This window comes from Plasmodium gallinaceum (assembly GCF_900005855.1).
Source record: "Plasmodium gallinaceum strain 8A genome assembly, contig: PGAL8A_v1_70, whole genome shotgun sequence".
In the NCBI taxonomy this organism is placed as follows: domain Eukaryota; phylum Apicomplexa; class Aconoidasida; order Haemosporida; family Plasmodiidae; genus Plasmodium; species Plasmodium gallinaceum.
Genome location: NW_021628231.1, coordinates 27156 through 43922, shown reverse-complemented (window position 1 = coordinate 43922; position 16767 = coordinate 27156). Strand labels below are relative to the sequence as shown.

The 16767-nt window shown below is 18.7% G+C and overlaps 1 protein-coding gene and 1 pseudogene across 2 annotated transcripts, besides 5 other annotated features; both read right to left on the bottom strand.

Annotated features, from left to right (window-relative positions):
• Positions 1-64: part of a repeat region that runs on past the window's edge.
• A 1219-nt stretch (positions 65-1283) lies between these two features.
• Positions 1284-3214, bottom strand: PGAL8A_00186600 (fam-f protein; the record flags this gene model as incomplete). Its single annotated transcript, XM_028670549.1, has 3 exons — positions 1284-2949; positions 3048-3106; positions 3173-3214. 3 exons carry the CDS (start codon positions 3212-3214, stop codon positions 1284-1286), a joined length of 1767 nt encoding a protein of 588 aa, XP_028527290.1.
• Positions 3215-4992: 1778 nt separating this feature from the next.
• Positions 4993-5528: a repeat region.
• Positions 5529-6124: 596 nt separating this feature from the next.
• PGAL8A_00186500 lies at positions 6125-8541 on the bottom strand (annotated as a pseudogene). Its single transcript is given in 10 exon segments — positions 6125-6609; positions 6612-6804; positions 6807-7051; positions 7053-7242; positions 7245-7393; positions 7395-7723; positions 7725-8034; positions 8037-8236; positions 8238-8334; positions 8337-8541. Coding segments are annotated over 10 exon segments (2403 nt in total).
• A 2645-nt stretch (positions 8542-11186) lies between these two features.
• Positions 11187-12005: a repeat region.
• A 1298-nt stretch (positions 12006-13303) lies between these two features.
• Positions 13304-13717: a repeat region.
• A 948-nt stretch (positions 13718-14665) lies between these two features.
• Positions 14666-15075: a repeat region.
• The last annotated feature ends 1692 nt before the right edge of the window (positions 15076-16767 follow it).

Genomic DNA, 16767 nt, shown 5'->3' with positions numbered 1-16767 from the left:
TTAGAAAAAATAATAAATGAGGATTTAAATTTTTAATTAAAATATGGATTTTTATTAAATAAATGTTTAATAAGGTAGACTCATATTTTACTAAATACCTGTTCAATGACATTGATAGAGTGATGAACAAACATTCTAATAAAGAGTATGTAGAATTTTCTCTAATAATTTTGTGAGATTTAGCATAATTTTAAATTCTATCAACAATTAAACTGTATTTTGTGTTTCCTACTTCGTTGTGTATTCTTTGTTTTCAATCGGAGTTTATTTACTTTAATAAAAATCTTTGTTTTTATTAAAAATTTAAATCCTCATTGAATATGGATCATAATGAAACATATTTTTTCTTATATTGTTTTGAATAATGTTTAAATAATAATTCAAAAATACATGAATTAAGAAAAAAAAAAATATATACTAACACTAAAAGTGAGTAAAGTAAAAAAAAATAAATAAAAAATAATAATAATAACAATTTTTTTTTTGTAATATAACACAAGCATAAAAAAAAAATGTTCTAGGATAATATTTTTTTTATTATATTCTTTTTTTTTTAATGTACACATTTATTATTGCACATTATATTAACGATATAATATACACAAAATAAATTGTTCATATTGTATTTATTTATATAAATATTGTGTAAAAGAGGTATGTAGTATTATTTAAAAACTAATTACGTACTTTATATGCTTATTTTTTTTTTTGAGAGATTATGTAGCACATAAGGTATTTCAAAAATGCGTAAAGAAAGTAAAATAAAAAATAATTTTTTTTTCTTGTTTTAATAATGAATGACCAATTATAAAAAGAATAAATTTTATCAAGAAAAGAGTAACACTTATTAAGGATAAATGTGTATCATATTTTGAATACTTGTTATAAAATATTTAAGCTTTAATACAACTATTTAATTATTTTTATTAAACAATATTGACACTATTATAAAATTTTAGAGAACTAAGAATAATAAACTATTTAATTAACATATAATTGATTAATGAATTTTAAATTTAATGTAAAGTAAATTATTTGCTTTATGTTATATAATGAAATTAGGATCATGCATTACATACAATATTTATTTTTATAATAAATAAAATAGTATAAATCAACCTGCATCCTATGCATTAACTAGACTGTTTAGTGTATTTCATATGTAATTAATTATCAAAATAATAAATCAAAAACAAAATGAAAATAAAAATAAATGTTTCAAAAGTAATTTAATAATATACATATCTTTTTTTATTTGTAAATACTACTATTTTTAATATAAGTCAATAAATATAGAGATAACTATCTTTGTATTTTTTTTTTTCATAACTACTATCAAAGTTCATAATGTCATAGAGAAAATATAATATAACATTTTTGTTCAATAATTTTTTTTTTCTAGAACTGAAATAAAGTTTTTTTGATTTATTCAACTCATTATTTAACGAATATATTAAGAATCTAAAGATAATAAACTTATATATTCCTTCATCCAAGTCCCGTAATATTAATGATAAATGACTACAGCAACTCTTAATATTATTAATAAAACTATTTCTTTCATAAATTTCAGCATACATTAATATTAAATATTCAGATTTATTTTTTGGAATAAATAAAACTTTTTCATTTATTCTTCCGTGGGTACCTATAAATTTTTTTTTATCTAACCTTCTATTTTTAGATTCATTTTTAAGTAATTGTATAAAATTTGCATACTCATTAATTTGTTTCTTACATAATAATGAGGATACAATAACTTCAAATATTTCTGTAATATGTTTTATATCAATTGATCCATATAGCTTGTTTATTAATGATCTAATACCCGTACTATTCATATCGAAACCAAAAATATCTTTTATATAGGTTTTAAATTCTACTAAGGATTCTTTTATCTCTTCTTTTTCTTGTAAAAATAAATCATTTATTTTATTTAAAATTTTATCTTGAAATAACTTCTCATTATATTTTTCTTTAATTTTATCTAATTTAAACTTATTATTCGAAAGATTTATTTCAAATATGTATGCAATAAATGATATTATACATTTTATATCTCCATTTAATATTTTATTTAGTACCATAAATAATTTATGTGTTTTTTCTTCTATTGTACGATCTAATTCTCTAATTTTATTATTCATTAAGTTATAGAATTCATTAATATTTTCTTTTATAGAAATAAATGTAGTGTATCTTTTTTTATTAAATAAAAATATAGAATTAGTAAATTCATTAAAAATATATTCCATTTCATATCTACAGTAATTAATGATATCAGACTTACCTCCATAAATATAATTAAGGGGAAACTTATTATTAAGTAACTTTATATAATCAAAAGTATAAGTTGTGTATCTAAAAATACCATTACTAAGCTTAGAAAAAAATATATCATTTTTTTCATTCAATTTGCTTAAATAGTCAAAGGAATTTTCTAATCTTAAAGGAATCTCTCTATTAAATTTTAGCTGTTCTAAGTATTCATGTGCATCTTGTTCATTAATTAATAGATCCATGTTATCTCCATTGTGGCTAAGGGTGATTTCTACATCACTAAATCTTACCAATTCATATTTAACAGAAGAGTTAAGTTCCTGAAATACCATATTTATATGATCTTTCGCGTCATTAAGTGAGTTTCTTAAAAAATTTAACACTTCGCAGCTGGTAGAATCTAATGTGTTATATATAGTTCTAATAAGCTTTTTATCTTTTTCTAAGTTCTTGTAATAATTTTTTATAAATAATGTATCTATTAATTTTACAAATAAATTTCTTGAATCTCCAAAATATCCTTCAGCCAATGTGTTTTCATAATTTGATTCTCTTCTGTTGTATAATAATTGTAGATCCTTCAATGAAATACCTGAAGAATTTATAATATCTTCATCTTTAAAATTAAACAATTCCGTTAGATTTCTTACTAATTGTATTTCTATATTCCTTATAAATTTGAGTTTATATCTGATAAAATATAAAAAAGAATTATTAATTTTATTATGAATATATAATATTTTTTTTTAAAAAAAAAAATTTAATACTTCTTTAAGTTATAATATGGATCAATGCAACAAATGTAAATATACACTACTATTGTGATCTATAAAAAATTAAAAAAAAAAAATAATAAAACGCTTTTTATTTTATTTATTCTAAATAATATTACCAATAAATAAGAATGATATAGTAAATATATGTGAATTTTCATTTGAAACTTGTTTAATTATTTATATTTTTAAAAGATATTTAAAAATAAAGAATTATCTATAATAAAATTAAATTTCGGATTCCTAATTGTACACTAAAAAAAATTTTTTATTTAGATATTTCTATAAAAAATTGGATAAATTTGTTCATTATATAAAATATAACATTTTTTTATTTAAATTAAAATAGTAAGATATTTTATAATTCTCTTAATATATTTTAGTTTCTCTTTAATTAATACGCATATTTTATAACTTAAAAGCATAATATTTTTTTAATTATGATTTCATGCAATTAAAAAATGCATAAATTTCTTTTTATATTTAAAGGATAAATATAATACATATACATATATTTTTTTTTTTTCTATTTTACTATATTTAATAAAAATTAAGTAATAGTTATTAAAACTTTTAAATTTATGGTTTTTTAGTTTTATTTTTCCCTTTGAGTGCTTATGTAAATTTCATATGAAGAGTAAATTTTAAATCTTTAAAAAATATATTCTAATAAAAAACAAACAAGATTTAATTTTAGCATGTTTTAAATGTAAAATAATGTACTTATTTCTTATTCTAAATCTACATATGTTAAAATTCTAATTTATTTTATTTTTATTTTTTTTTTTTTAAGAGTATAATTAATGATATATGAATTACGTTAATTGTATACAAAAGGAACAGTAAAAGTGTGATAAATTTAAATTTTTTTTACTATTTTAATGATTTTTATTTAGAAAATTTTATACATTTCTTATAATAAAATTTAATATTTTTATGATCAAAATAAATTAAAATATTTATATTATTTTAAAAATATATTTAAATAAATAATTATAATATATCCATAATAAAGTCAGTATTCAATCGTATTTTCCATTAGAATGTTCGTAAGAAAAAAAATTGCTTTAAAAAAGATTACATAATATTATAGGTTATATAAAATAGTTATAAAAATTAAAATAAATATATAAATCTTTTCTATTATATTTTATTAAATATAACATGTTTTCATGCGTGGTTTGAATTTAATTTTATTAAAAAAAAAAAATATGATTATACAGTATGCTTAATTTAATCTTCTTATTAACATCATTATTTAATTTTTATTTTATCGCAATGTTTTGTTTTTATATAATCTATATAATAATTTATATTCATTTATAAATATATACTTTTGAAATTTATATTTATATTAGGCTTATTTATTATTTATTAATTTTATGTTAAAAGAGTTTAAAAAAAAAATTTTTATTTTAACTTATTAATTATAATGTTTCCATCACATAATGAATTATTTATTAATTAGTTGATTTAATATTTTTTTATAATAAATAATCAGATTCACACAAAATAAGAAAACAAATATCTGATTATTAAATTTACTAAATATTAAATATTACAGATAATTATATATACTCCTTATATAATTACATAAAATAACAAAAAAAAGCAATTTATTTATATTAAATATGACAATGTATACTAATTTTTATATATTAATCAATTAATATCAATTTCTTAGGTATCCCTACTGTATTACAAAAAAATTGAATGAATATAATATACTATCATAAAAAAAAAGATATTTAAAATTCTTTTATTTTTCAGTATAATTTAATTATTCGTGTTGCATCGTTCTAATCCTAGTGCTCGAATTTTTTTTATTTAATGATAGAATAATTATATTAATGATCTTATTTTCCTTAGATACTTTACATGCGCAAGTAAATATTTAATACACTCTCTTTTATCTTATTAAAAATTTAAATATAATTATAAGACTGTTTATTAACCATACTCTATAATCTTGAGAAAAGTAATGGCATTACTTTGTTTTCTGTACATTATCTTTCTTTATAGTAGCATGTTTTTTGATATTCATTCATTTAATTGCTATTTTTAATATTAATCATGTTATAAAATAAAATAAAAATTTTTTTTTTTCACATATAAAAATAACTTTTTCATTTTAATTCATACATAAAATTTGGAATTGTTTCTTTTTTTCCTTTATGACATTTATTAGACTCATTAATTGTGTTTATATATTTCATATGTTTTGTTGCTTAATAAATTGGTTCTTTAGTTAGAATTTAAATTTTTTTATTTCCATAATATATATGTATTGTTTTTAATTTTCTATTCTCAATTTTAATTTGTTCATATGATAAGCACCTATAATATTTATATCAGATATTTCTATTATATTTTCTCATGTAATATATCTCATATTTTGTCAATTCAAATGAAATAATATTGCTAACATCATTATTTTTTCCATTTTTCTTACGTTTTTTTATGTTATTCCATCAATTTCCTAGAATGCATTTTTTTCCTTTTTAATGCAATAATATTGCTTCTTCTAAATACATTGTACTTTTTGTTCCCATTACATTACCATATTATCTTTTATTTCTTTTCCATTCATCTAAACAACATTCCAAAAAATTTTCTCTGTTTAATTTTCACTCCCTGTGTTTATAATTTTCCATTATAATCACATGTATTTCTATCATAGTTTTCCACTTTGGCATTTTTCTCAAAGTCATAAATTTTCTTATTTTTCATTTACACTTCTTCATCCTTCATTTTTTTTTCTTTTACTTTTTTCCCCTTTTTACTCTTATTTATTTTTTCTTTATATTCTTCACGTTAATTTTTTATTTTTTTTCTTTTCATATTGCTTTCACCTTCGTTTTCACTTTCTTTATATCATTCTTTTTACCCATTTCATTTCTATATGTTTCTTTATTTGTGCTTTTTTTCATCATTTTCATAGGCCATTTTTCCGCGTTTTCATTTTCCATTTATCTCTTTTGCATTTCCTTCATATAATTTTTTGCAGACATAATATAGAATCTTTAATTTTTTCTTCATTATTTTCTTATAAATTTTTTTATTCATCTCTTTAACATTTTTTTTTCTTCGTTAATCCAATATAGTTTCAATTTAAGAAATCAATTTTCTCACCTTAATTTTTTTAATTCTGCATTTTTATTTTCTAATGTAATATTTCTTCTTATTTATTTTTCTATTTCTAATGTTTCTTTTGGATTTATTGTTATTTTCAATTTTTCTATGGATATTTTATGAAATTCATCTCTGTTCATCATCATCTCCTCTTCTTTATGTTCTTCTAATATCATCAAATGTGTTTTAATCCATAATTTCAATGCCAAATTATTTTTCTTTGAATCCTTATCTGATTTTTTTTCCCTTTATATTTTAATATTTCCTTCTTCACTATCTACTCCTTTATTTTCTTTCGTTTCTTCTATTTTATATTTCTTTAGCAATTCATTAAAACTTTTTAAGTCATTAGTGTCACACAACCACTTTCCATGTTTTTTTACGTATTTTTTCCATATTATTTTTTGTTTTTCTATGGGATTATTTCATTTTCTGTACTTTTTATTATTCTTTCTTTTTTTATTATTTCTTAATAGTTAACTTCTTCCTCTTTCCATTCCCTCTTCAAACTTTCAAACTATTTTTCCTTTTTCCATTTTTCTAACATATTCTTATGCTTTTTTATGCACTAAGCCCACAGATTATTTTGTTTTCTAACATAGTATTAATGTTATCTTCTATCTCTTTTTTCATTATTACATCTCTGATTGTTACGTACGAACGTATACCTTCTTTTTTTAATTCTACCAAATAATCTTCAAAAAATTCTCCTTTGTTCTTTTCCCATTTCTTCTTTTCGCAATCATCCATTACCATCATATGTATTTTTAATATAGTCTTCCATTTTAATTTTTTTCTCGTCACTGCAGCATCATTTTTTATTTTTGCGTTATTTGTATTTTATTCTGTTTTTTCTTTTTTATGACTTTTTTTTAAAGTTTTCATTTTCCTTTTCTTCTTATTTTTCTATAAGCGCATTATTTATGTCATTTTCATATCTAATTTTTTGTAACGAATTATTTGTCCTATTATATACATCATTGGATTGAATATTACTATCTAACAATGCACATAGAATTTTCAAAGGCGTTACCACAAAATTCATTGAGCTTTCTTTTTGATTTTTGCATTTTATTTGTTTTTTCCTTTTCTTTTGTCTTTTACTACCAATTATAAATCTAATAGGACCTTACTATTATATAAATATAAATTTTGTAAATATATAATATACAAATTTTTAATGACAATGAAGTAATAATTATAACAAGTAATTAAAAGAAATACAGTGATATATATATATATATATATATATTTATAGTAATTTTTTGTCACTTTATGCAGAATAACAATAAAAAAAAATAATTCCAAAAGGTGATTCGCTAATTGGGAAGGCTATCAATGCAAGTAGAATTATTGGAAGACGTATTTACAGTAACTATATTTTGGACTAGTGACTAGGGAGTACCTCGAATATTATTAGATGAAATATGTAATGTATTATTATTAGTATGGTTTTAGCTATGTATTAATTTTGTAAATGTGAAAGGATTATTCATATATGAATTAAATCTAGGTTTATTAATCTTAAAAGTAGAATTGTTCTTCACAGTATTTGAAGTGGTTTTAGTTGTATCTGTATGTGCAGATAAAGTAGATACAGTTGCATTTGTGGATTTATTTGCATAAGGATATATATTTTTTGTTTGTAATTTAGCTCCAGGTGTTGGAATAATTTTAGATATTGTTTATTTAATTTTAGGTATATTTGAATTTGTAAGAATAAATATAAGTAAAATTTAAGATATATTTGCGTTTCCGTACTCAATTATAAATAAATATACAAATATATTCGCGGGTACGATAGTAAATGCAAGTGTTAATATATTTCCAGATGATGAAGTAGTTTTAACATAGTTATCGGTTGAACCATATTTATATTTGAATTTGCAGATATAGACAAATCTGAAGATATATTTTCAGGATTTATAGTAGATGCTAATATGTAATTAGTGTCAGGTGTTTGAGTAATTGTAGTAATAACTATTTGTGCACTTATATTTGTATTTACTTTTCTGGATTCACTTTTGGGTAAATTTTTAGGTGTATTTGCATGTACAACAATTTATGGTAGAGTGAAATTAGTTCTAGGAGCTAGAGTATCTGTAGGAATAGGTGTTCGTACAATTGTTGATATATTTGAATTTAGAAACGTAGATGTAGATGAAATTGATTAAATATTTGAAGCCGTGCTATGAGATAATGTTGAATTAGTTCCAGATGTTGGACTAGTTGAATTCATATTTGTGGGAATGGTAATAGGTAGTTATAAAGTATTAGATCCAGGAATTTTAGTAATTAGAGATTTATTTGTTTGTAAATATCCATATATACATGAGTTTGTTGATGTAACCATGGGTATGATTGTAGATATATTTGAAGTAAAGTATTAGATATTAATGTATATATGTTTTAAAGTAATAGAGAAGTCATAAACACTTTCATTGCTTAAGTTGCAAGTACACTTGAATTTTCAGATGTAGATATAAGAAAGATTATAGATATATCTATTGGTGTCTCAGTAGAATGTAATGCGGAATTATTTCCAGGTGTTGAAGTAGTTGGAGATACAGTTGTTAGTACATTTGTAGGTATATTAGGAATAATAGTATCAGGTATTAATTTTGATGTATTTTGAGGTTATGGAGAAGTTATAGAGTTAATTATTTCTTGAATTAAATTTAAAATTACAATACAAACATAGATATAGATGGAATATTTGTTGTATCTTGAGTTGTTTGGATAATTGAAATAGTTTGAGGTTGTGTAGCTTGTACAGTTACAAAGATATTTGCATTTGTAGATGCATCCATTGATAAAAAAGAAATAAAAAATTTATGATTCTTTTTTTTTTCTTTCCTAATTATAATATTTATTAAAAAATATAGTAAAATAAATCTCTAAAAAATTTGAATTCATTTATTTTTTTATATTTAATTTATGTAAATTATATTCACAAAAAATACTTAATATCAATTTTATATAAAAAAAATAAAAGGGTAATTTTTATATATTTAAGATATACTCACATAATTATAGTTTTAAGAACATATAAAATATTTAATTTTATTTAACATAAAGTATATTATTATATATTAAAGATCAAATCCTCATTTTTCATAAATAATTAAACATTTTTTAAAAAGATAGAACTAGTAAAAAGAGGTTAAAAAAAATAAAGATCTTTCAATTATATATATTTTTTATGACGCTATTAAAAACAGCTTTTAAATGATAAGTTTTAACTATAAATTTGCTAGATTTAATTTTATTATATTATTTTTTCAATTTTTGTTTTTTTTTACTTTTTTCTTCTGTTTTATTTTATAATATTTATATGTACATTTATATTTTTTATTATTTTTTACTTTAATTTTGATAATTCTACTTTTTTACTTTTTTAATAGAAATTATTTATTAATATTACAAAAAGAGGAAAATAAATTTTACATGGTTAAAAAAACCTATTAAATTTCTTTATTTTTATGTGTTTTAAGATTATTTTTTTATAAGCATGTGTTTAATATAAAAAAATATCTGAATATAGCAAATTAATAGTGGTTATATTTTTTCAATTTTCAAAAGTAAACAAAAGTTGGCATATTATTAATATTTAACCCGTAAATTTTAAATTTCTTTAAAAAAAAGTTGAAATTATTTTAAAGTATTAATGCTTTACTAATTATTTAATGATTTTAATTCAGTATTTAATAAAGTAATTAACAGAAGACACGTAAAAATAACTCAGCAAATTTTAATTTTTGTAAAAGTATATAGTGATTATACTAATACATAAGAATTATACATATAATTTACGTAATTGAGAAATAATTACATTAAAGACATATATTTACTTTAATCAAAATACGTTTTTATATTTGTTAAAAATTAGAATAATAGTTAAAATTGTTACTTATATATAAAATAATATTTAAAAAATATCATATAAACTGAAATTCCAATTAGTATAAGTCTTTTTGAAATATATAAGAATTAAATAAATATTTTGACAAATTTTTTTTCTTTTTTTCTTTTTACATATTAAGTTCAATTATTTATTGTTCAAAAATTAATCCAACTTAACAAAAAAAATTTTACTTCATTAAGAGTCCTATAAAATTAGACAAGAGAAAAAAAATATTCTAACAATAAATAAATTATAAATATAAAATATTTATATATGTTTTTTTTTTTTAACTAGTAGTCAATAAATAGTATTATCGAAATAATTTAAATGGTATTAGGAAGAAGTATTAAATAAATAAAACTTCATTTGTGCATGCGAGTTATACGAAGAAAACATGCACATTAATATGAGTACACAAAGGTATATACTTGATTGATAAATGTTATCATGGACATATTTTATAATGAATTGAGAATAAATATTAAATAAATAGATTTTTACTGGTACATGTAAGTTATACGATGAAAATACGCATGTTAATATACATATCTAAAAGTACATACAAAATCAATAAATAGTATTATCAAATTACTTTAAATAATATTAAATAATTAAATTTTTATGTTCATGCAAGTTATAGTAAGAGAAAAAGCATGTTAAAACATTCACATAAAAGGATAAAGTCAATAAATAGTATTATTGACCTGCTTTAAATGATATTAAAAAGAAATATTAAATAAAAAAATCTTTTCTATGTTATTTATTAATTATCTTTTTAATGACTTTGATAGAGTATTTAACAAATGAATCAGTAAAGATTTTGTAAAGAAGTTTTTATTGTTTTTATTTATTATATACATATATTAAGGTAAGAATGATTGTTTATGCAAAAAAAGCTTAAATTCAAATTGTTTATCGTATGTTAAAACATGTGATAATTTAAATACAAATAAAAAAATCCGTTTTGTTTTTCCTTTATAATATAAAATTCCATTTTTTTTTCATTCAAATTTCAATTCATTTTGACAAATCTTGTTAACTTTTCAAAAACAAAAGTATCATTAACACAAAATGAACAAATAGAAAAAAAATGCACTAATATAAAAAAAAAAAAACATTTTTTTTTCTTCATAACTGTTTAATATGCGTAGTGAATTTTCTATTTTCAGTATAAGAAACTAATCATTATTTTACAAAATGTTAATAATCTATTAATCATACGCCACTACCCAAATATGCAATGGGGTTACTTAAGGATTAACTTCTCTAGACTTTTTTACAACATCAGATCTTTTTTGTATTCCATCATTTATTTTTCTATTTATATTAATAATAATTTCATTGTGTGAAATATTGTTTCGTTCATAAATATCAGAATAATCATTAGGTTTTAATGAATATTTGCGCTTTTACTTTTTTTTGTATTTATTATTTACTTTTATAAGATTTTTCAACTATCTTTAACATATATCTTTCGTTTCATTACTTAACAATTTAATTTTCGTTAAAGGGAAGAATATTTTTTTTCCTCTATAATACATAGTTATTTCTTTTAAATTTTTATTTATGGTTTCAGTTAACCTGTGAAGAAATACTAATGTGATTTATGCTATACATTTCTACTATAATATTTAATTTAATTCTTTTCATATGCAAACAATTCATAAGAAATAATATCTCCAATTTTGATATACTTACCTTTAATTAAGGATTTTTCTTTAATTCACTAAATTATCATGTGAATTTTTCTACCAATTATTTGAATAAATAATTCTTATTTCTGATTTATTTTCTGGTATTATATTTAAAAAATATAGATATATAGAAGTAATTCTAAACATAGAAAAATATTGTGTTTCTCCTATCGCAATATATGAGATATTATTATATATTAATATTGCATTTTTCACTATATCTTTGGTTAATATAAGGCTTTATTAACCTTTTTGGAAAATAAAAGGATAGTTATATGAAAAATACATAGTTGGTCATGCACACACAAAAAGAAAAAAAAAAAAATGATCAATTTTTTTTTGTGTATTTTTGTAAAAAAAAAAAAACAAAGACCGTCAGAAAAAAAAAAATTGATAAAAAAATAAAAATCAATTGGAAAAAGATCTGTTACTGGTAAATAAAAGGCTTTATTAATCTTTTTGGAAAATAAAAGAACTAATTAAATGAAGAATACGAAGTTGGTCATGCACACAAAAAAAAAAAAAAAAAAAAAATGATCAATTTTTTTGTTTGTATTTTTTTTTAAAAAAAAAAAAAAACAAACAAATTTTTTTTTTTTATTGTAAGGCTGATTGTGTAAAGTTTCTTTTTTTTCAGAAATATTATAAATGTAATATTAGATATTATATACACAGAATATTGCATAAACTAATTAAAATAGTAATTAGCTAATGTAATTAGTGTTCTATATTAATAAATATACATAATTTGTTAAATCTTTTATTTTAAATATATCAAACAAAGTTTCTCTATATGCTCTTTTTAATTTATTCGTTCTATATTAACAAAGTTATTTAGGAAGCAATTACTAAATTAATGATTGAATATAGTTAATTAAACATTTTATTAATATTTTTTGAATAATAGTTAGTATATACGTGAAAGATATAAAATTCATCATGCACATTTATGATTTGGTTTATTAATTGCTTATTTAATAAGTTTTCTAGTACACTGAAAAAACGTATTAATAAGGAATATGGAAAGTTTCCTCTACTAATTTAATGAATTCAATTTTAATTTTAATGCAATAAATCGGTAAATTGCATTTATATAGTCTACTCAATTAGGTATTTATTGTTCTTAAGAGACTATTTAATAAAAATCTTATATTTTTATTAAAAATTTAAATCTTCGTTAATTATAGATTTTTTATTAAATATATTTTACTTATAATGTTAAGAGCAATGTTTATAAACTCAAATTCATAGCTCTTAAATTTGCTAATAAAGAACATTATTAATCTTTTTAATAATAAAAAGTAATAACTGTATGGAAAATAAGTAGTTAGCCATGAAAGCACCAGATTTAAAAAAAGAAAAAAAATTAATAGACATTTTTTTTTTTGTTTTTTTTTTTGTAATTTAAAATACATTAGAAAAATATATTTGTTTTTTTTAAAATGATTTTCTGTCAAAAAATTAAAAATAGGAATTGTTAACTAAAAAATTTCCTTGTAGTATTTTTTTTTTTTTTTTGCTTAAATTTATATAAGAAAATTTTATATTAACAATAATTAAATATTCGTGTTTATAGTGTTTATATAGTTTAATTTGTATTCTATTAATTACATAGGTTTATTAATATGGGAACGACTAACTTGAATTTCTAAACATTACTTGTAATATTATAAGTAAAATATATTTAATAAAAAATCGATAATAAGTGAGGATTTAAATTTTTAATAAAAATATAAAATTTTTATAAAGTGAATAAATGTCTAATAAAAATAATAAATACTCAATGAAGTAGACTATATAAACTTAGTTATTTTGTTTATAACATTTAAAAATATACTTAAATCGATTAAATTAGTAGAGGATGCTTTACATGTTCTTTATTAATATGTTTGTTAAGCACTCCAACAAATTTTTTAAATGTGAAATTAATAAATGACAAATTAACAAATATAAATAATTAACAAAACACAAGTTAAATTATATTAATACGATAAACGTGAAAATTTTATTTTAGTAGTGTAAAATTTTATTTTAAAATATCAAATAAAATTGTCAGAATTCACTGTTTCCTTTCTCCAAAAAAAAAAGTAAAAAGAATGTTTTATTTTGTTTTTTTTTTAACCCACAAAAGAAATAAAAAAGTTAACTGTTAATAATTTTTTTTTTTTATATATAACACTTGCATGACTATGTGTTTTTCATATATCTATTAATTTTTTTATTCCCAAAAAGATAATTAATGTTTTTTATTAGTCACTAATTTGAAAAAAAAAGTTATTTTTGTCATTATTTTATTTTTGTTTTGTTGTATATATATATATTTTTATTTTTTCCATTTATTAAATTGTTTGTTAATTAATTTTTGTTTAGGATATGTAAAAATTGGTTATATCAAATTAATTTTTGAACAATATAAATAGTATTCGAAATGTTCCACAGGAAAAAAAAAAGAATCTTTGTTTTTACTTGTATTTAAATCCTTATATGTTTTATCATATAGTAAACAATTTTAATTTTAATCTTAATATAAATAAATTATTATTATTTAAATATGTATTTTTTATAAATAAAAACAAAATAAACCTCTCTGCATTCTTTTTATTAATTTTTTTGATCAATAATAGCAAAGTTATTGATTATTTATTAGGAAAAGACATTAATAACCTTTCTAAAAATAAATAAATTGCTGCATAGAACATATATAGTCCATGCAAACGCTAAATTAAAAAAAAAAAAAAAGAAAAAAAATAATTTTTTTTGATTCTTTTTATAAGTTAAATACATAAATAATATATTTACTTTTTTTAAAAAAAAGATTTAATCTTCAAAATTATGAGAAAATTGTTGACGAAAACGGCTTCTGTGTATTGATTTTTTATTTGAATTTTTAAAAAAAAATTTTATATTGACAATAATAAAATTTCCTTTATTATTATACTTACATAATTGAATTTATGATTTAATAATTATTTATTTTTGTTAATTTGAGAGCAATAAAATTAAGTTAGTAAACATTATTGATAATCTTATAAGTAAAATATATTTAATTAAAAATCTATAGTTAATGAGTTTTTAAACTTTAAATAAAAATATTGAATTTTTAATAAAGTAATTACCTCTTAAAAACATGTGATTCATGAAATATATTACATATATTCATTTTATTTGTTTATAGTCTTCAAATTTATATTTAAATTCATTAAATTAGTAGAAGAAATTCTTTGTGCTCTTCATTAATTTTTCTGTTCAATAATCTAGCAAAGTCATTGGATAGCCAAATAGTAAATAAACTATTAAATGTTCATGTATAGTTTGTTACTATAAGTTATGATTTCAAAAAGATTATCAAAATGATTTTTTAAATGATAACATAAAATTCATATTTTATTATATACTAATTTTTTAATTAATTAATTTATACTAAATAAATATTTTATTATTTTCAATATGTTAAAAATTAATAACAATGTTCATATATTTTAATAAAAACACTAATACTACTTAAATTAAAATAGTCTATATACATAAACACCTAATTATACCACACATATATACTGTTATTCATCAAAAATTTTAATCTTTATATAAATTTTAACCATTTTTAAGGCTATATATTTGTTTTTTGATAACTCAAAAAAAAATAATATAGAATTAAAATTTTTTTTTGTGCATAATTCATGTGCTTTATCAAATATATTATATGTGCACATTTTAAGTTATATTTAAATTCATTATGTTGAAAACTCACAAAATTCCATAATGTTATTTATTAGAAATTGACTTATATCATTTATCTTAAAGTAAATTTAAATTCATTATTATAAATATAATTTGTTTTTTACATTTTTTGTTCTATTTAATTTATAATGTGGGAATTGAATAATTGTAAATTTAATTATGTTTTAATATACTATTATGACTATAAAAATTCTAAAAAGTTATATCCATAATTATCTTTACAATATTTTTTATGCTCTTTTTTATTTTTAATTTTGTAAATACGTCTCACTTTTTTCTTTGTTTTGTTGACTCATTTTTTACTAAAGGAAAATATAATATTTTTTGCTTTTTTTCGTAATATTTCTTCCTTTTTTTTGTTTTTGTTATTTATTTTACACTAACTTTTTAGTTATGTTATTGTTACATAATATAATTATGAAATAAAATTATGAAGGATATAAGGTTATCATACGATTAATACAAAAAAATAGAAATAATTGCAGCTGTTTCAGCTTACTTTATATTATATTAATTAAATTTGCTTTTTTTATACTTTTTAAAATAACCTAATTTGTATTATTTTTTCATTATTTGTTTCACTATAAATTTAATAAAATATTTTGTTTAAAAAAAGAAACGAATACTGGATGGAAAAATAATAAAAATTAAAATTTCCACAAAAATATTATATTAAATGCTCCCTTAATTCAATAAAATAATCCAACATTATTAGTAAATTTTAATAAAACTTAACATATTTCTTTTTTAGTCTAAGTAAACTTTAAATTATATTATATGATTAAATCATATAAATAAAGACTTACAAGGACTGTTGAATTACTTATAAAAAGAATTATATAAATAAATTAAATATTTAAAATTAGGTTTTCATAAATAAAACCTTCCTAAAATAAAAATAAAAACCAATTCAATTTTCATTATGAACTAAATATATAACTTAATTTTATAAATTGTATTTAAAGGATCTACCAATTTTTATAAAGAAAAATACATTTTATTATAATACATAAAATTATTTTAAACTGTACTTTATTGAAATAGTCAATATATTAAGATAAATCTTATTACGCTTTTCTTTAATATACTGACAGTTGGCCCCTATTTCACCTGAATCTTGACATTTTTTGTTAAATATAGATTCATTATGAAGTATGTTAACGGAAATTATTTTTCGCATAAATATAATTTATATAATATAATCAATTAATCAATAATATATGCGCAAAAAGTATTAACAATATCA